The sequence below is a fragment of the Oratosquilla oratoria genome, chromosome 1, assembly GCF_046742065.1.
Source record: "Oratosquilla oratoria isolate Oo_2021 chromosome 1, ASM4674206v1, whole genome shotgun sequence".
NCBI lineage: Eukaryota > Metazoa > Arthropoda > Malacostraca > Stomatopoda > Squillidae > Oratosquilla > Oratosquilla oratoria.
In genome coordinates this window covers 57,074,107-57,095,648 of record NC_134777.1, presented here as the reverse complement: position 1 = coordinate 57,095,648, position 21,542 = coordinate 57,074,107, and the positions used below count along the sequence as shown (strand labels likewise).

Here is a 21,542-nt window from a genome sequence, read left to right as displayed (position 1 = left end):
TAAGTAACACAATTACCAATAAAAGTAATATTTTGATGTACCATTTATTATGTGATAACTTGTTCTATGATTTTTAAACAAAAGTTTGAGTTTTTGAATGTTTTTAACAACCCGCTATGTAGAAAAAAATTCTTCATTTCCTTGTGCAGTTGCCACATGCCGCTATTTTATTACGTTTTGGTACAAAATTCTACGAAACGGCAGCCCTGGTGGCGGTTTGACTGGGCCGGGTTTGAGTACACGTGTACGGCCGTCGCTGCCACCTACCAGATAAATAGGGAACTTTGCTTGAAAAGTCCCCCCTTTGTTCATTTCGACCGGTCATACGAGGGTCCAGGCTTTCGAGGTTCAACCGTAATATCAGTATCCACTTCACTTGATAACTTCATTAGCAAACAGGAACATGAAAACAGTATAAACAAGTTTCATAAAGCTCATTGTATTAATATACATGTGGACTTCTGAGAAATGCTAATATAGAAGGGAAAAAAAGGCCTTTTGATATACATACCTATACAGATCTAAACCGAATTTGATTACCTCGAAAATATAAAATCTGTTCAAAATTATAGATTATTTACAGCATATTAATAATGCATACATTAAAGGGTTCTTTCCCCTTCAAAGGGGGTAGCTGAATCAAAGCACCCACCCTATACCTATTAAAAAAAAAAAAAAAAAAAATCCCTCCAAATTTTAGCTTCTCATAAATATAGGGTCATCTTTGTCCCCTGCCACACTACTTGCAGCAAGACACAGCACCTCCACAGTGGGGACCCACAGCCAAAGCTGGTTTACCCCCACTGCTTCATTACATGGCAACCTTCCCCCTCATCCACACTGACTAGGAGAAGAATGTTGCCATCATGTTCACATAATTGCCATAGAAGGCAAGTAATGGAACAGAATGAGGGAACTAGGGATCCCTGCTCTTTACTTTTCTTCCATGAAAAGTCAAAGTTAAGGCATAATAATACTGGTGTAATAACAACTGGGAAGCATATATACATAATCCTCATAATCTGTCTTTATTCTTTGGAAAGAGAGAGAAAGAGATATCCTCTATTAATTAGCAGCTGACTTTTTATTATTCACCATCTTCTGATTATGAATAAATAATAATAACTGCAGTATAGCCTCAAGTCTCGCTGCCTGGAAACCCACAACCCCACAGTAGTTGGTAACATTTCCTAGGCCTTTCTTTAACCCCTTCCATACAATGACGCCAATGTCGGTGTCATGAGGTGCAAGTGCGTATACAAGAATGCCAGCATCAGCGTCTTAATTATATTTATTTTGTAGTTATAGCTGAGTGACCCCCGTATTCTGTGAACAGGCTTGATCAAGTTTTCTGTGCTTATGAACATTCAGGGTGAAAGGGAACGAGTAATACAGCTGTAACTTATAAAGGCGAGGATTGCGCTGCATTATCGAATCATTGTACATCAGTCAGCTGATGATGCATGCGAGAATTTGACTCATATTGAAGAGGTTAATCTCTGGGAAGAAATGTTGGACTGTTGCTTGTGTTATATTAATGTGGGACTGTTTCTATGTCACCAGTTTATGGTAGTGGAAAGAGGGGAGAAGTCATTGGTCAACTGTCTTTGTGTTAAAGGTAGAGAAAATATGGTCTAATTTAACACAGAGACTTTGGACATGGTCCAAGGATCTAGTGTTAGCTTCACTGAGACCTCTGGATGGAGGTGAGGGTATTGATGGGTTTTGAAGATGGAAAAAAAGAAGATTCCCTCTGACATTCAATGAACAAGGTTTATAACTTAATGTCAGCTGATTAATTTAAATTAAAAGTAATGGTGAATGGTACAATAAAATCATGATAAGTTTATATTCCAAGTTACCAATCAACAAAACAATGTAACAAATTTCTACTGCAATTCAAACTTGAAGGTATTCAGGTAATTTATCAGCAGCACAACGAAAACCGAGATTAATGGCTGAGGAATCAGGTGTGTTCTGGCTTCGAGCTGCACAACGGTATCTGGAAGAGAAGGCATGTGTTCAAATTATCTCAAGAAGTTACAGCAACTTCTTATACATATCTACCCAGTATATATTGATTTAGTTTAATGCTATAAACTCACCCATCAGGAGGCTAGGATGGTACCCCTTACAAAGGACTTTGTAGCATGGAATTTAATGAACCATGACTTTAATTGAACTCGCTCACAACAGGGTTTGCACAGCCGTCGCCTCCTCCACTGCTCTAACCCACTCGGCAAGCAAGCATCCAATATATATATATATATATATACAGTCAAACCTCGGTTATCGAACGCTTCTGTTCTCGACCAAATCGGTTTTCGACCAAAAAGTTCGAGAATTTTACGTCTCAGAACTCGACCAAATTTCGGCTCTCGAACAAACCGAAAGAAGCCGAGCGTACCCGAACGCGGCTCACTCGCGAGCCGAGAGAACTCGAACGCTAAGGATGCTTCCTCCGTAGCGCATTTGCGATCAAAGTTCATTCCGAGCAGACGTGTTCGTTCTTATTTACGTAAATCTGACTTTTTTTCATCTTTGCATCGTGTATTAGCCCCTAATCATGGGTCCAAAGAAAGCAAGTTCAAGTGGTGAAGAAAAGAGGAAAGTAGTGCGCAAAACTTTTGAATTTAAAAAAGAATTAATAGCGAAATATGAATCTGGCGTTCGTGTGTCTGCGTTGGCTAAGGAGTTTGGGATGGCGAAATCGACGATAAGCACCATCCTAAAAAATAAAGACCAGGTTAAAGCAAGTGATGTGGCTAAAGGATCAAGTGTTTTTAGCAAACAAAGGCCACAGGTATTGGAGGAAGTGGAGAAACTTTTGCTGATTTTCGTAAATGAGAAACAGTTAGCAGGTGATACTCTTAGTGAAGATGCAATTTGTGCCAAAGCAAGACAATTGTATGAAGATTTGATAAAAAAAGATCCTAGCATTATTCCGGAAGGGTTTGATTTTAAAGCAAGCAGAGGGTGGTTTGAAAAGTTTAAGAAAAGAAGTGGGATACACTTATTTATGATAAACAGTATACAGTGCAGTTTATGGTGTAAAATAGTAAAACAAAAATTAGAAAAAGTTGTTTTTTAGACTTGGAACGGATTAAAATTATTTACATTGATTATAATGGGAAAAATTGTTTCGGTTTTCGAACAAATCGCTTTTCGAACAGCCTTCTCGAACGGATTATGTTCGAAAACCGAGGTTTGACTGTATTTATATAATATATATATATATATATATATATATATATATATATATGCACTTTGGCAAGATAGCATTTCTATAGCAGAACCCAAGAGCCACATTTTGTTTACCCCTATTTCATTATATGGTGACAGTGACCTCTACTCCTCATTCACTCAATATAATTTACAGAGCAGATTACAACATCCCTTTGTGCCACATCATCCTTTCATCAATTCACTTTCATATTTTGCACTTTCTCTATCCTTATAGTGATAGGAGAGGTGTTGCCAGCAGTCAGCTCTCCTAATACAAAAATGTAGGGAAAATAGTCTAAGTTGACAAAAAGAAATATTTGGCCTCGTCTGGAGACAGAGTGCCAGTGGTGCACCTCCAGAGGGAGGTGTGAATGTTGACAAGTTCTGAAGATGGGCAGTATCTTGCAGAACCACCACTAGTAGGTATTGGTTACTGGACCCACATCCTCATCTTCAAAATATCAAACAAATCAAAATAATATCAAACAATCTGAAAAATTAGTGACACCCAATGGGAGACTACCACTAACCTGTAGCAATATTGCTTCGTACACATATAGGAGCCACCTTTTTTTACTTTATCTGTACTACTTTCTGGTCCTTTCTGCAATAAAAACACAATATTTAGCAATACAACTATTATAGATACATATACCAAAAGGCCTTTTCCCCTTATAAATGGGGTGGCTAAGTCACTCTCCACCCATCCTATACTCATAATATATATGGTGAAGGTGGGTGAGGAAGACATAAATCTTCACCAACCTGTCACAATGCCTTCACCAACCTGTCACAATGCCTCAACATATATATATATATATATATATATATATATATATATATATATATATATATATATATATATATATATATATCATTTGGACAAATGTAGTAACACATTTGTAAAAATAATAATCACGAAGAACCCACAGCTGAAACAAAAGGAAACTTAGAAGAAAGTATAACTTCTATATTTCAGCTAATAGCTATAGCCCTCTTCAGGAAAGTACAGGTTACAAGAAATGATAGAGACATAAATACAATTGAGATGTAAGTGGAGGGGGAACAGGTATACCTAGACACAAAACATTCTGTCACGCAGAATGGAGTAGGAAGGGAGGGGACATGTAGGTAGAGGTGTGAGGTCAGATGGGATGCGGGGTCAGGAGTGGTGGGGAAGCGGAATCAGGAAGGTAAAGAATTTCAACCAAATGGCTCACAGCTAGCTGTGAGATTATGTCCAGGGACCAATGACCTTTGGAGATGTTCAAGTTCGGACATTCTTCTATTAAGGTGGATTCAACAATTTTTCTTCTGAAGCTGCAGTTGGACTTTTACAATATTTTGACTTTATCCTAGTCAAGACATCTCAATTGTATTTATGTTTCTATCATTTCTTGTAACCTGTACTTTCCTGAAGAGGGCTGCAGCTATTAGCTGAAATATAAAAGTTATACTTTCTTCTAAGTTTCCTTTTATCCTGACTGTGGGTTCTTCACAATTTATATATGTATGTATATATATATATATATATATATGTATATATATATATATATATATATATATATATATACACATACATACATATACCAAGACTTTTTTCTCCTTACAAGGGAGGTAGCCATAAAGGAAAAGGCATAAAATCATTCCCACCCATTCCATCCCTGAATACACTCCACACCCCTCCACCCTCCCTCCCATCTTAGCACCTCCTGGATGACGGGTCATCCCTGCACCTTGTCCACTGCCCTGGATCAGAAGCAGTGTCGCAAGACACAGCACATCCACAGCAAGGCTGCTTCCTTAAATCGGCGACCCCCCCCCCCTCCGTCTCCCCATGCATAAAAGGAGAAGACGGGGAGAAATCCCTTTGGGCTGTGTCAAATTTTGCTCACACATACTACCTCACCCCCCATCCCCCCCCGCCCATTTCACCTCATGCATCACAACATCATCCATATACAGTACAACCATTCTCCATTCACCCCTGACTTCTGTCCTCTCCCGTCCTTCCTCAACAGACTTTCCACTCTTCCCCAAAGCCCCCTTCACCCCATCCATCCATCTCATCCTAGGTCGCCCCCTCATATTCACTCCCTCCACATCTGCCTTCCATACCTCTTTTACTAATCTTTCTTCACTCATTCTTTCCATGTGTTCAAACCATCCCAATATTCTTTCATCTACTCTATCTCCCAACTCCCTTACCACCCCCGTTCTCCTCCTCACCTCCTCATTTCTCACTCTATCTAGCCTAGTAACCGCTATCATACTTCTCAGACACCTCATCTCAAACACATTCAAACTCCTCTCTTCCTCTCTTATGTTCCATGTTTCTGCCCCATACAGTGCTGTTGGCACAATCACTCCTTCATACAACCTCCTCCTAGCATCCATTCTCAAATGACTATTTCTCATTACACATTTTAATCCACCAAGGCATTTACTCGCTTCTCTCAATCTACATTCTACCTCCACCTCCACTCCTCCCTTTCCTGCCACATTCACACCCAAGTATCTAAAACTATCCACTTCCTCCAGTCTCTCTCCCTTAATGCTCACTTCCAGTCTGCTGCCACTTTCACCCCTTGTACATCTCATCACCTTACTTTTACCAACATTTATCTTCAACTTCCTTCTTTCACACACTCCCAAATTTTGTCACTAACTTCCTCAATCCCTCCTCTGATCCTGCCACAAGTGCAGCGTTGTCTGCAAACAACAGCTGGCTCACCTCCCACTTTTCTCCATTTTTTTTAAACATCTCCAATCCCTGACACACCACCTTTGCATTTACTTCTCGCATCACCCCATCCATGTATAAGTTGAACAGCCAGGACGACATAACACATCCCTGACAAAGTCCCACCTTTACCTTGAATCACTCGCTCTCTCCATTTCTAATCCTGACACATGCTCTACTACATACATATGCCAAAGGCTTTTCCCCATTACACGGGGGGTAGCCAAAAAGAAAAAGGCATAGAAATCACTCCCACCCATTCCATTTCCTATATATTCCACTCACCTCCACCCTCCTCCCTCCCTCTTATCTTGGCACCTCCTGGATGACAGGTCATTCCTGCATCCTGTCCGCTGCCCTGGGTCAGAAGCAGTGTCGCAAGACACAGCACATCCACAGCAATGCCGCTTCATAAATTCGGCGACCCCCCTCTCCATCCCCTCATGCAGAAAAAGAGAAGACGGGGAGAAATCCCCTTGGGCTGCGTCAAATTTTTCTCATACATACAATACTTCCTTACACCCCATCCCCCATCCACTCCCCCTCATGCATCACAGCATCATGTATACACAACCCCTCTCCATTCACCCCTATCTTCTGTCCTCTCCTGTCCTTCCTCCACAGACATTCCTCTTTTGTAATGCTCCTTTCAGCCCATCCATCCATCTCATCCTAGAATGCCCCCTCATATTCATTCCTTCCACCTCTGCCTTCCACACTTCTTTTACTGAGCTTTCTTCACTCATTCTTTCCATGTGTCCAAACCATCCTAATACTTTTTCATCAACCCTATCTCCCATGCTCTACTACTTTTGTAAAAACTCTTGACAGCTCCTAAAAGCTTTCCTCCTATCCTGTATATCTGCAAAACCTCCTACAATGCCTTCCTGTCTACCCTGTCATAAGCCTTTTCCAGATCCATAAAAGCCAAAAAGACATCCTTACCTTTTCCTATAGCTTTCTCACATATCTGTCTTACCACAAAAATCTAATCTACGCAACCTCTACCTGTCTTAAATTCACACTGTTCCTCACCAATTACTCCCTCTGTTCCTCTCCTAATCTTCTCAATCAAGATCCTCCCATAAGCCTTCCCAACTACACTTAACAAGCTAATCCCTCTGAAACTACTACACTCACATTTGTCCCCTTTTCCCTTGTAAAATGGAACTATACAGGCACTCCTCCAGTCCTTTGGCACTCTACCATCTCTCAACCAAACATTAAATAACCTCACCAGCCACTCCGCCATCACTGTACCTCCTTTTTTCAGACACTCCACATGGCATCCATCCAGACCATGCGCCTTACCTGCTCTAATCATCTTAACAACTGCCTTCACTTCATCCATCCTTATTTCTCCTCCAATTTCCTCACTCATCATGGTCATTTTCTTAGCACTTCCCACTGCAACTACCTTTCCCTCCCTATCCTCCTTCACATTTAGCAATTCCCTAATCCTGTTTTGTAACCAATCTGTGAAAGCTTGCTTCTTCTCTTCTACAACCTTCTTGTTTCCTCATCCCACCACTCACTTCCCTTCCTTCTATTTCCTCCCGTCCTTCTTGTTTCACACACCATCTTTGCACGCCTTGTGACTCCCTCCTTGAACCATCCTCATTCCTCCTCCAGTCCTAGTTCTACTCTATCCTTCACTCTCTCCCACTCTTCTTCTTGTACTCCTTCTCTTTTTCTTTCTCATTTAAGCAGTTCAGTCTAAGCACCTCCCTACCTTTTGTACTTTTCCTCTTTCTCCATCTATCCTCCACTCTCAACTTACATTCCACCAAAGAATGATCTGATATTCCCCCACTCTCTCACCTTAGAACATGTACATCCTTAATTCTTCCTATTATAGTGCTATCTACCACTACGTAGTCCATTAATGCTCTATCTACCACCCTTCCATCCACCACCCTCTCTCATGTGTACTTATGTTTGACTTTCTTCCTAAACACTGTATTTGCTATCATCAACTCTCTAGACACATCACCCTCAACTCTACTACAATTTTTTCCTGGAACTCCACATTTCCCAACCACGCCATCTATTGCTTTATTTCCTACCCTAGCATTAAGGTCTCCCAATACTACTACAGTGACATTCCTCCCTAATCCCTCTATGCATTCATTTAAATCTATCCAAAAAGCCTCCCTTTCTTCTACACTCTTCTCACTACCAGGCCCATATGCACTTACAAAAACCCACATCTCCTTTCCCAGTTTCACCTTCCTCCACATTTACCTTGAAGAAACCTCCTTCCACTCCAATACATATTTACCTATCTCTTCACTTACTAGTATAGCCACCCCTTCTCTCCCTTGCCCTCTTTTCACTCCTGAGAACCTCCCAACTACACTCCCAAACTCACACTCGCCCCTTCCTCTTAACTTCGTTTCACTCAAAGCTAACACATCCATCTTTCTTCTCACAAACATACTACCTATCTCTTCCCTTTTACTCTCATCTGTACCACATCCATGCACATTAAAAGGCCCAAACCTTAGGGCACTGGTTGGAAAACTCCTAGACCCTCTTATGCCTTTACTTTTTTTAGGAATGTCCCCTGTGGGGCTACAGGGAGAAGAATGCCTAGTCCCAATCCCCGTCCCGTTTTTCTCGCCTCTTATGATCCAAGTGGGAATACTTGGTGGTAGCATTCTATCCCCCGCCACTGGGTAGGCGAAACAAGGAAATGAATATTCAGAGAAATGGTACAGGACAGCAACAAGGGGTTGGGGGACAGCATAACGGAGGAACAGTAGCAGTATAATAAAAGTGTCATCATTTCTCTGTGAGCAAATAATAATAATTCACTGCCCCTCCCACCTTAACACCTCATGAATGAAGGGTTAATCCTGTCTCTTGCCACACTGTTCAGGTCAGAGGTAATGCAGCAGGACACAGCACTTCCAAAGCTGGGGCTAAGACCCAGAGCTGATTTATCCCTAGAACTGTGGATGTGCTGTGTCTTGCTGCATTGCTTCTGACCCAGGGCAGTGGGCGAGATACAGGGATGACCCGTCATCCAGAAGGAGCCAAAAAGTGGGAGGGAGAGGTGGTGAATGGGAGTGGAGTACGTGGAAATGAAATGGGTGGGAGTGGATTTATGCCTTTCACTTTGGCTAACCTCCCTTGTAAGGGGGAAAAAGTTGTTAGCATATGTAAAATATGTATGCTTCAATAGATGGTGCCACTCCCCCTACTCCACATCCACTCAAGAAATTTATAAACAAGTATAAACATCCATTCAGGCTGCATAAGTTTCCTTATCCATTTAAAACTACTCCATTCACTCCAATTCTTGTAATCCCTCTTCCTTGCTCAACAGATATTCCTTTTGTATCCAAGCAACTTTGAAAGACTGAGGAGAAAGAAGTGATATGATTAGAGTATTCAGGTCACTAAAGGGGATAGATTGCATTTACAGAAAAGATCTCTTGATTAAGGATGGGAGGGCTCCTCTTCCATACAATGACACCTACGCAGGCATCATGAGGTGCGAGTGGGTATAGGAGGATGCCGACATTGATGTATTGATTATATTTATTTTGTAGCTGTTGTTAAGTAATCCCTGAATTCTGTGAACTGGTTTGATTATGTTTTCTATGTTTACTATTACTCAGAGTGAAAGATAGTGAGTAATACAGCAGTGACTTTATATTTTATAATGCAAGTAGTGTAATGCATCATACATTAGGCATATGATGCTGCGCATGAGAATTTGACTCATATTGAAGAGGTTAAGAGGTCATGGGAATAAATTAAGAAAGACTCTATGTCTAAAGGATGTGAAAAAATAGTTTTCAATATAGATGCATAAATACTTGGAATAGTTTAGGTGGTATAGCCCAAGCTCAAACAATACACGAATTAAAATCTATATGTGAATGTTGGAAATCAAGGATAGAGATTAAGTTGGAACTGTACATGAATATGAGGCTAAGTATGATAAATTGGAGAATAGGAGATACGACCCAATGAGTGTTGCTCTTTCCCCATATACTACAATTTGGTCAATACAATACCCTCTTTACCCCCATCCACCCACCTCATTTTTTAACTTCCCCTCAACTTGCTTCCACCCACTGCTTTACACACACTCTTCACTAGTCTTCACTCATTCTTTCCATATGCCTTAACCCTCTTAGCATTATTTCATAAACTCTATCTGCCAGCTCTCCTTCCACTCCCATTCTCTGCCCCACCTCCTTTTTTCTCACTCAATCCATGTTTGTAAATCTTAAATACTTCATCTCAAATTCCCAGTCTCCTCCAAACACCCTAGGCACAATCATTCCTTTGAACAGTCTTCTCTTTGTGTTCATCCCCAAATACCTATTTCTCATGACACTTTTCATTCCCCTTACACTACATTTCACCATTCCTCTACTCCTGCTACATACAACACCAAATAGTTTTCCACGTCCTCTAGCCTCTTACACTTTAAACTCACCTCCACCCTACCACCACCATTCATTAACAATGGTCTTCATGGTGACCTCAACTTACTGGATTATCTTGTGGACTGGGTGAATGACTAACTGTCCACCAGTCTGCCGTCCACTCCCAAACATTCCCTATTATGTTGAGCAAACCATAACCATTGGGCGGAAATGCTGTTACTGGGCATCGAGTTGCATATCCATCTTCTGCTGTGTTGACATTAGGGAATTCTCCCTGCCATGTATTGGCTCTTGATTCATGAAAAAAAAAAATCTTATTCTATTTTATTTATTTTTTTGGGGGGAGGGGGGCTATGTCTGGGGTTTTTTGTTGGAGAACTGAGTCTGGTGGTCTGTCTTGAAGGGCCTGTTCAATGTACTGTGTGTGTATGCATTTTTGTGTGGTATGGGTGATATGCTGTCATAAGTTTTTCAATAGTACATTGCTGTTGCAGTTTTTTTAATGTTTGATTGGTGAGAATAAGAATACACTGTCAAGTAGTAACCATTCATATTTCAACAGATCTATTACTTTAATAATAAAAATAACTATTTTAATCAAATTCACCAATTTGGAAACTAACCTGTGCTCCCCATTTGGAGTGAATTTGTTGCCCCAGGCAAAAAGACGATTTTCCTTGCCAGCACGACATGCCCGCTCCCATTCAGCTTCTGTTGGAAGCCTTTTCTGAGCCCATGTACAAAATGCCACTGCATCATTCCATGATACATGAACAACAGGATGATCCATGCGATCTATAAGAACAAAGCTGCCATTAATTACACTAGTCAATAAAATTCCATGTGATGAATACTTTTAGTGGCATCACCCTGTATTTCTGGTCAAGGGCATCCTACTCTTGATGCCTTCTCTACAAAGTTCTGTACTCAGGCAAATAAAATTGGCTGGCATAAAGCAGATAAAAATTTACATAAAGTGTCACAACAATGGGGTGTAGATATCCTTAATACCCTTTAGTACATGGCTCTCCCTAAGCTAAATAGAACTGCAAAAATACATAACCACAGGAGGTAAAATGAAAGGAAAACATAGCTTAAAACATATAAAACATACAATCACTCCAATTCTTTTGTCTTCTGTAACTGTCATGTCACTAGTCTATTAAACTGAATAACAATAAGTTCCTTTTCAATACTGTACATGTCAAGTTCTGTACATAATGGAATTCAGTAATATAAAAAGTAAATAAATCAATCAAAATATGAATAAAAAAGTCCCTGTGGTTCTAAATACCTTGCATAATAGCACTACTAAGTAATAATAACTATTGCCTACAGTTTTACGACTTGAAACCCAGAGCCCCACATCAGCTGCCAAAGACCTTCAGGCCTTCCCATAGATCTCTCTGGAATGAAACTTTGAAAAGATGTCTGTATTGTATTGGTGTGGGATTGTTTCTATAGCACTGCCTCATGGCAGTAAGAGGAAGGGAGCACTCTCCAGCTTTCAGATCTCCTTGTGTAAAATGGCAAAGAAAACAGTTGAAGTTTACAGACATCTTGGGCCTCATCTAGAAACTAAATTTCCTCACCTCCATCAGGGAGTGCAACCCCATGGGGCTGCACTTCCAGATAAGGAGAAGAAATTGATGGGTTTTGAAGATGGGCAGGAGGGAGATAACTGATATAAATTTTGTAGGACCATCTCCTGCAGGCACTCATCACTAGTCCTCTCCTACTTAAGTAAAATCATTTCAAATGTAGCTCAATGACTAGATATCATAGTAACTATGTCACACCTAATCTCTATAACATATAGATATTTCTTACCTTTTATATGAGTATCAGGTCCTTCAGGATGTCTCCAGTTAGCACCTTTCACAAGTACCCACCACGGGGCAGCAGCAACTGCTTGTTCTGTCTTGAATCTTGTTTCATCAGATAATTCACGTTCCAAAACAAAGGAATCCTTAAGTTTCTCTGCCTTGATAAAATTTGGTCTAGGTTATAGTATGTAATAATTTTTCTCTTTGGCATATAACGAATACATTTATCATAATATTATTCTAAAAAAGAACTACAAAATCTATTACTTCTGTTACATATCCTGTAGAATTTACGAAGAACTCAAATTCTGCATTGCTGACTTCATGAACATCAAGATAGAAGGAAGTGATAGTGACCATTCTTGCTGGACCTTCTCCATCAGCAACAAAAATAGGTTCATTGGTTCCCATCACGAACTTGCCACCCGGAATCTGTATCATGTTATTAGTTCTTGGATATGAACTTATAAGGTTTGCATTTTTAGAATATTTGGTGGCATCAACTTTTCCAAAACAAGACTCTTTTTCATCTTTTCCACCTCCACTTTCACACGAGCTTTGAATGTCCACTTCAGGGAGCATGTTGTCTTCATGCTGTCTGTTTGTATGTGCCCCACAGCATCCTTCAACAGTTTCAGCAGTATTTGTAGCAACAAGTTTATAGATGTTGCATATTACAATTAGTATTTGCATGTGTAACCTCATATCAGTTGTATGAGCCTACTTTCTGAAAAATAAAATTAAATTGTTGTCTATAACATAAACCATCAAATGTTTTCAATAAAGTTGTTTGCCAATCTTACAGATGAAATTCTTATCTATATCATCAGATAGGTCTTATCATTCTGAGTAATTTGAACCCATAAATAGGAACTACAAATCAATAGTAATGTCAGTAGCCATTTCTAAAAATTTAGTGCTTTTTTTGGCAGGGACTGTTGTAGATAACAGCATCACCACACCTAACCTAGTAATTGTAAAGATGTTTCCCAGAAAAAAAAACTCACATCGCTTTCTATTTCTTGCCTCCTTCCTCATTTCTCAAAGCCTCAAGTGGAGTACATGATTGATGATGCTGGTCATCCAGCGGGGGATAGACAGCGTGGATGAGTGTTTCCTCTTTGTGGGCATTGATCAATAAATATCTGTCCAAATAATGAAAGAGGAAGTTGCCTCATATCCCAGGCCATTTCACCAACTCTTTGATGTGCTGGTGTGCTACTCTGCACTACAACCACCCCCCCCCAAAAAAAAAAAAAAAAAAAAAAAAAAAATCACCACAAATGTTACTATTAATTTGTGGAACTTGTGGTATTTATTCATGGGGTTCAAAATACTCACTGTGATAAGCAGGCATGGATCCAGGAATGTTATCTGGGGGGGGGGGGGGCCAAACCGATAACCATTACTTGAAACACGCGATATTCTAACCCAAAGAATAATGCTGTTGGCTTGGAGATTGGTCCAGAAACCTAAGTCTGTTTTGCTCGTAATTGTATGTAAAATCATATATAATTCACAAATATAATTCAAATCATAAATTTGCACTAAAAAGTGTTTATCCAAGGAGAATCAAACTTGAAATGAGTGAACAATGGTAATGGACCATTACCATTGTTCTTCATACTCAGGGCATTGGGGGGGGCCCGGGCCCTCTGCCCCCCCCCTTTTGTATCCACGCCTGTTGATAAGAGCTATCTGATAATATAGATAAGAATTGCATCTGTGAGTTTGGCAACCTTTATATTTACCATGTTTTCATTATGGTACATTGGCATTTTGTCGAAAATAATCAAAGCTTCTATCCTTGTGAACAATACTGCACCAAAATGGTAGAATAATAGAATTCATAAAAAAAAAGTATAGTAGAACAAAGGAACAATAAATTAAAAAAATTATGTGATCATTTTTTTTAAGTGGAGGTTAATCACCATCCATACTAGAATTCCACCTGACTGGTCCACAGGATTCAGTCACTAAAATATTGCCTGTGTATACTCATGCTCTTGATATTTCATTCATGGAACAAGGGAGGTAATTGCCACAATCCAAAATAAACTGGAATGAATAATAAAATAGATTTTCAATGGAAACTCTTTTGATATATTATAATCAATGGTAAGTATCAGCTTATCTGGTCCTCCTAGGTAAACACTGGAAAAAATCATCTCCCTACTACCTTTCTTCCAAACCTATTAACACCCTCACATTCATCTGGAGGTGCAACCCTGATATACTGGCTTTCAGTTTCTGGACCAAGCCTAAGATCTCTCTATCAAATTTAAACCATTTCCCCACTCCTGCTATGTCAATTGATGAGTGTTAACAACTGGCAACTGCTCCCCTCATTATTTTCCTAGCTGGTATGCAAGTCCTAAGCTTAAAACCAAAGGTTGGACAGGGCAAGTAATTTCACAACTTGCAGAACATTTGGAAAATAATTACTGCATCATCAAAAGCACACATTATACACATGTGTGGTGGACATGTCACTTGTGCTCCATTAAATTTATGTTTTTAATGTTATATACTGCTATACAGTATTATCTTAAGGCATCACAAGCTTGCTTGAGAAATACTGAATATAAGCTATAATTGAAATGTGCATTTATAGAGATGATCTAGCAAAAGATGACAAGTAAACAGATGGACTCAGGCGGAGTAAAATGAAAAGCAAATAGAACAACAACAAAGAAGTCTTCAAAGGAAACAGTAATAAATGCAGGTGATTGCTGTGGGAGATGCAGTGAATTGGTAAGGGATAATGACGTGGCATTCTTATGTGATATTCGTGTAACTTGGTATCATGCCAAATATGAGAGGATACCTGAGGATGTTTATAGGTTTATGGTGGAAGAAGAGGCAGGATCCCAGTTTACATGGCACTGTCTCCTGTAAAAAAGGATGTGCAAAGTTAAAATCTCATATAGAGAAACTGGAGAAGATACAACCAGACTTGATTGAGAAACAAGATATACTGCAGGAAGAGGTTAAGATGATATGTAAGACTGTCAAAATGGATAAGGAAGATTTTAACAACATTACTGGTAGAGTAGTAGTACTAGAGACTAAATCAGTGGATATAAATGAACATATGAATAAAGACAGAGAGAATGTACAAGACTTGAGTTCACAGATAGAGTTGAAATCAATACACGTGAAATTAAGAAATCAAATACTAACAAACTAAATGTAGAACAAGGGGTATTTGGTGGGCATCAGGCATCTCAGGAAAAACAGGAGGTAATAGATATGACTACAGTTTTAGAAGAACTAAATGATAAGAAAAGAGAAAACAACATTGTTGTGTACAATGTCCCTGAAAGCGATTCAAACATGTTCCAGGAAAGGATTAATGATGACAGACAGATTGTTAAGAAAATTCTGAATACATGTGAGGTTCAGGAGGATAAGATGATAAGAACATAAGAATAAAGGAGACGGCAAAAGACCATAAGGCCTACACTAGGCAGCTCTGTAGATGAAGCTTGGGAAAAAGGTAGAAGGCTGAGATCACCCAATACTGGCTGCACTGACTGACTCAGAAGTGAGTAATGACATATTTAGGAAAAATAAAAGAATTGGGCAAGGATGAAACCTTAAAAAAATTCAGAGTGGCCTATGATTTAAGCAAAAGAGAGAGAGAATCAAATAAATGTTAATGAAGGCAAAAAAACTTGACAGATAGGGGAGAGGGGAAGTATGTAGTCAGAGGTCCACCCTGGAATCGAAGGGTCATCAAGGTGGAGGATCAAAGATCAGGCCCAGAATAGAAATTGACCCAACTATACAATGTGCTCAGAATGTAAATAATATAAATAGAAAGTTTAGCATTATATTTACAAATGTGGATGTATATACTTTTGATAAGATTTTAGAATTAAGGTTATTACTTGATATCTTAAGGGACAAGCCAAGTATTATTGTCCTCTCTGAAGTTAAACTTAAGTATTTAAGATATCAAAGAGATCTTGAAGAATACAACATAGAAGGATATGGAATAGAAGAAAGTAATGTTTTGGGTAATGAAGGTAGAGGTCTTCTGATATACATGAAAAGTGGTTTTAAGTATAACAAAGTGGAATTGGTTTCATGTTTCAGAGAGTATTGCTGTCTGAAAATTATGCTTCAAGGAGAGAAACTTACTCTAGTACATCAGAGTCCAAACAGCCAGGAAGAAAATGACCAACAGTTGCTGGATTTATTGCAAGAGGTAACTGATATAAAGGCTACATTCAAGATTATGATGGGAGACTTTAAACTGTCACAAATAAATTGGAAAAATTGCACAACCAAAACTGGAATGAATGATTTTGGAACAAAATTTGTGGAGGTGCATGATTGCTTTTTGACCCAACCTGTGGAGGAAATAAGAATAAGGGGTGAAAGTGAGGGTAATATAATAGGTTTATTTCTTACTAATGAAGAATCAATTGTTGAACAGGTTAAAATTGGAAATTCACTGGGGAGAAGTAATCATGCTGTGATACAAGTTAATTGTAATATGGATAAGATTGTGACACATGAAAGAAAAACTAGGTATCTGTATGAAAAAGCAGATTATGAGCTGCTGAGTAAGAAACTCAACACTAATTGAAACATCTATCCAAGACTACCAATATTGAGATGTGGGGAAAATTCAAATAAAAAATGCATGTTACAATAGACAAGAGTGTACCTACAAGAAAGATACATACATACATACATATACCATAGGCTTTTTCCCCCTTACAAGGGAGGTAGCCAAAAAGAAAAAGGCATAAAAACCATCCCCACCCATTCCATCCCTGAATACACTCCACTCCCCTCCACCCACTACCCTCCCTCTTATCTTGGCACCTCCTGGATGACGGGTCATCCCTGCATCTTGTCCACTGCCCTAGGTCAGAGGCAGTGTCACAAAACACAGCACATCCATAGCAAGGCCGCTTCATTAAATTGGCGACTCCCCCCCTCTCAGTCCCCTCATGTAGAAAAGGAGAAGACAGAGAGAAATCCCTTTGGGCTGCGACAATTTTTTTTCACACATACTACCTCAACCCCCCACCCATTCCACCTCATGCATCACATCATCCATATACAACCATTCTCCATTCACCCGTCTTCTGTCCTCTCCTGTCCTTCCTCAACAGACATTCCCCTCTTCCCCAAAGCCCCTTTCACCCCATCCATCCATCTCATCCTAGGTCGCCCCCTCATGTTCACTCCCTCCATATCTGCCTTCCATACCTCTTTTACTAGTCTTTCTTCACTCATTCTTTCCATGTGTCCAAACCATCCCAATACTCTTTCATCCACCCTATCTCCCAACTCCCTTACCACCCCTATTCTCCTCCTCACCTCCTCATTTCTCACTCTATCTAGCCTAGTAACCCCTATCATACTTCTCAGACACCTCATCTCAAACACATTCAAACTCCTCCTCTCTTATGTTCCATGTTTCTGCCGCATACAGTGCTGTTGGTACAATCACTCCTTCATACAATCTCCTCTAAGCCTCCATTCCCAAATGTCTATTCCTCCTTACACTTTTTAATCCACCAAGGCATTTACTCGCTTCTCTCAATCTACATTCTACCTCCACCTCCACTCTACCCTTTCCTGCCACATTCGCATCCAAATATCTAAAACTATCTACTTCCTCCAGTCGCTTTCCCTTAATGCTCACTTCCAGTCTGCTGCCCCTTTCACCCCTTGTACATATCATCACCTTACTTTTACCCACATTTATCTTCAACTTTCTTCTTTCACACACTCTCCCAAACTCTGTCACCAACTTCCTCAATCCCTCCTCTGATCCTGCTACAAGTGCAGTGTCGTCTGAAAACAACAGCTGGCTCACCTCCCACTTTTCTCCATTTTCTTTAACCATCTCCAATCCCTTATCCACCACCCTTGCATTTACCTCTCACACCACCCCATCCATGTATAAGTTGAATAGCCAGGATGACATAACACATCCCTGATGAAGTCCCACCTTTACCTCGAACCACTTACTCTCTCCATTTCTAATCCTGACACATGCTCTACTACTCTCGTAAAAACTCTTGACAGCTCCTAGAAGCTTTCGTCCTATCCTGTATATCTGCAAAACCTCCCACAGTGCCTTCCTGTCTACCCTGTCATAAGCCTTTTCCAAATCCATAAAAGCCAAAAAAACACCCTTATCTTTTCCTATAGCTTTCTCACATATTTGTCTTACCACAAAAATCTGATCTACACAGACTCTACCTACCCTAAATCCACACTGTTCCTCACCAATTACTCCCTCTGTTCCTCTCCTAAACTTCTCAATAAAGATCCTCCCATAAGCCTTCCCAACTACACTTAACAAGCTAATCCCTCTGAAACTACTACACTCATACTTGTCCCCTTTTCCCTTGTAAAGTGGAAATATAAAGGCACTCCTCCAGTCCTCTGGCACTCTACCCTCTCTCCAGCAAACATTAAATAACCTCACCAGCCAGTCCACCATCACTGTACCTCCTTTTCTTAGACATTCTGCATGGCATCCATCCAGACCAGGTGCCTTACCTGCTCTCATCTTAACAACTGCCTTCACTTTATCCTTCCATATTTCTCCTCCATTTTCCTCACTCATCATGGTCCTTTTCTTAGCACTTCCCACTGCAACTATCTTTCCCTCCCTATCCTCCTTCACATTTAGTAACTCCCTAAAATACTCTGCCCATCTTCCCTTTATTACCTTCTCTTCCATTATCATCTCTCCATCTGCACCTTTTACCTTTTCTTCTCTACTTGATGGGGAATTACATCAGTCCAGGAAAAGGACAAACAACAATTTACCAATGAATAAGAAGTTATGGTCTAAGATTAAAAAGAAACAGAGGTTGTGGATGAGAATGAAATCCTTAAAGAGAAATTTGAATGCATCTACTAGGAATGAGTATCTGGAGACCGAGAAGGAGTACAGGAGACTGAATAATGAAGTTAGAAAAGAAACCCAAAATGCAGTGAAGCTGAAAGAGAGATAGCAAAAAATGTAAAGGAAAATCCTAAAATGTTTTGGAAATATGTGCAAACTAAGACAAAAAGTAAACCAAGGGTTCCCAACTTATACAGGGGTACTGCTGATGATGGAAAAACCAGAAGTGATCTGAAAAAATTGAAGTTTTAGCAGAGCAATTTTGAAGGTGTTTGTTATGGAACCTGAAGATGAGGTACCACACTGTGTGATGAAGAATGGCCAACACTGTATCACCTAGAAATTGACAAGGAAAAAATTAGAAAGATCATTAAAAATCTAGAGGCATAAATCTCCAAGATATGATGGAATACACTCTAGGATTATAAAAGAAGACATGGAACAATTATTAGTAGCTTTAGAAATACTATACCAGTACTCTTTCAAGCATAAGGAACTCCCTCAAGACTGGCTAATAGCACATATTACTCCTATATTTAAAAAGGGTTCCAAGTGTGATCCAAGGAATTACAAGCCAGTCAGTTTAACAAGTATAATCTGTAAGATTTTTGATACAATGATAAGGGAGGGGATAATGACACACATGAGAACCAATAGCTTCTTTAGTGAAAAGCAATATGGCTTTATCTCAGAACGATCTATGGTGTTACAGGTCATAAAGGTTTTGGACAAATGGACTGAAATTATTGATGATGGATACACAGTGGACATAATCTACTGTGATTTTAAGAAGGCTTTCAATAGAGTTGCACATAGAAGACTACTAAGTAAAATTAGTAGTTATGGAATTGGAAAGGAGTACCTAGAATGGATTGCAGCATTCCTAATGCAAAGACAACAAAGAGTGTTGGTAAAGGGGGAAATGTCAAGATGGAACCCAGTGACAAGTGGAGTGCCGCAGGGGTCTGTTCTCGGACCATTGTTGCTTGTTTTGTTTATTAACGACCTCCCCAATGGTATAGTAAATGACAGTGAAGTATACCTGTATGCACATGATACAAAGATATTTAGATGCATAAAAGATCAAGATCATTGTCAGAAATTACAGCAGGATGTGCAATAGGTATACTCACGGAGTGAAAAATGGCTGTTGAGTTTTCATCCGGATACGTGTAGTTATATGAGAATATGAAGAACAACTATTGAACATTGAGGCTACCAAATGGAGAAGCAGCTAAAAAAGATAACTTTTGAGAAGGATGTGGGAGTAATAATCAATGATAAATTAAGTTGTGTGGATCACCTGTTATGTTGGATGCAGTAATATTTAAAGCGCTGTTTGTAGCACTGCTAAGACCACATTTGTAGTATGCTAACCAGGTATGGAGTCCTAGGCTGGTTAAAGGCATTTAGATAGTGGAGAATGTGCAGCGAAGGGCTACAAGGATGGTGCCGGAACACAAATCACTTAATTGTGATAAGAGACTAAGGAAGCTGAACCTACCAATGTTGGTATACAAAAGATCATGGGGAGACTTAATAGAGACATACAAGATACTCATTGGCAAATATGGCTGGGAATGTTACAATGTAGTCAAAGCATATTGAAACTTCAAGAAAGCATCAGTAGGGGGCATTCACTGAAGCTTTTTCAGACAAGGTTATAAGTTGGTTATAAGTATGCTTTCCCATGTAGGGTGATAAATAACTGGGATTAACTGTCTGTGTGGGTGATCACAGCAACATAAGTCAACCAGTTTAAGGTCTGACTTGATAAATCACTCTGGTTTAATCAAGAATTGAAGTACGATTATTAAGCAAAGATAATCCACCACACTGCGTAAGCCTCTTCCAGGAAGTCATCTATGTAAGATTATCATTCTAGCACATTGACTGCTACATTTTGTAACATTGCTAATAAACCTCAACCAACTAAGTTACTATGCAAGTGAACTCCATGACAGAAATAAGATCTTCTCGTTCTTCATGCCATATCACAGCATCCATAGTATTTAGAATATTGTTCCCTACGCGTACAGCCTACTGCATCTACAGCAATTCTTAAAAATTCTAGTTATTGTTCAGTCTAAATGCCGGTGCTTGTGGTGTAATCCATTACCAATTCGAATTCCAAAAGCAGTTTCAATGCAATTCACACTTCACACACGAAATCTGTCTGTCTAACTTATGGGCATATCTACGTTGCTTGATATACATATTGCTTTGTGAAAGTATTCATTTTTATCTGAGCCAGTAACATCTGTTACTTCTCACATGAATGCCTATCCGTTCTGGTTCTACGATGTTACATCATTTTCCTCCTCAGGGATGTAGAATATAAAGTGCAAGATTGTACAATTCTTACGTTTTTATATACAAAACTAGCAACAAGCGCTATGCGCTGGAGTTCTCTTATCTCTATATACATTTCGTAAGCAAGTAATTAAGTATATGAT

The 21,542-nt window shown here is 39.5% G+C and overlaps 1 protein-coding gene across 5 annotated transcripts; it reads right to left on the bottom strand.

The window, feature by feature from the left end:
• Positions 1-108: 108 nt before the first annotated feature.
• LOC143027118 (formylglycine-generating enzyme) lies at positions 109-21,431 on the bottom strand. Of its 5 annotated transcripts, none has more exons than XM_076188369.1 (7): positions 21,361-21,431; positions 12,468-12,927; positions 12,205-12,358; positions 10,998-11,169; positions 10,481-10,664; positions 3,756-3,829; positions 109-2,002 (listed from the first exon to the last, which is right to left on the bottom strand). In XM_076188369.1, the coding sequence occupies exons 2-7, from the start codon at positions 12,903-12,905 to the stop codon at positions 1,900-1,902; spliced, it is 1,125 nt and encodes a 374-aa protein (XP_076044484.1). In that variant the 5' UTR covers positions 12,906-12,927; positions 21,361-21,431; the 3' UTR covers positions 109-1,899. The 5 variants fall into 5 exon arrangements, with proteins under 5 accessions (XP_076044484.1, XP_076044299.1, XP_076044572.1 ...); XM_076188184.1 differs by having other exon boundaries at positions 21,206-21,369; XM_076188457.1 differs by lacking the exon at positions 21,361-21,431 and adding an exon at positions 13,779-13,821.
• Between the last annotated feature and the right edge of the window lie 111 nt (positions 21,432-21,542).

Excerpts from the sequence above, each read along its gene's own strand:
- LOC143027118 (XM_076188369.1), bottom strand. The coding sequence starts at position 12,905 with ATGAGGTTACACATGCAAATACTAATTGTAATATGCAACATCTATAAA. Across the intron at positions 12,359-12,467 it reads CTACAGGATATGTAACAGAA|GCAGAGAAACTTAAGGATTC; the intron begins GTAATAGATTTT and ends AATTTTATCAAG. Across the intron at positions 10,665-10,997 it reads ACTCCAAATGGGGAGCACAG|AGCCAATACATGGCAGGGAG; the intron begins GTTAGTTTCCAA and ends TCATGAATCAAG.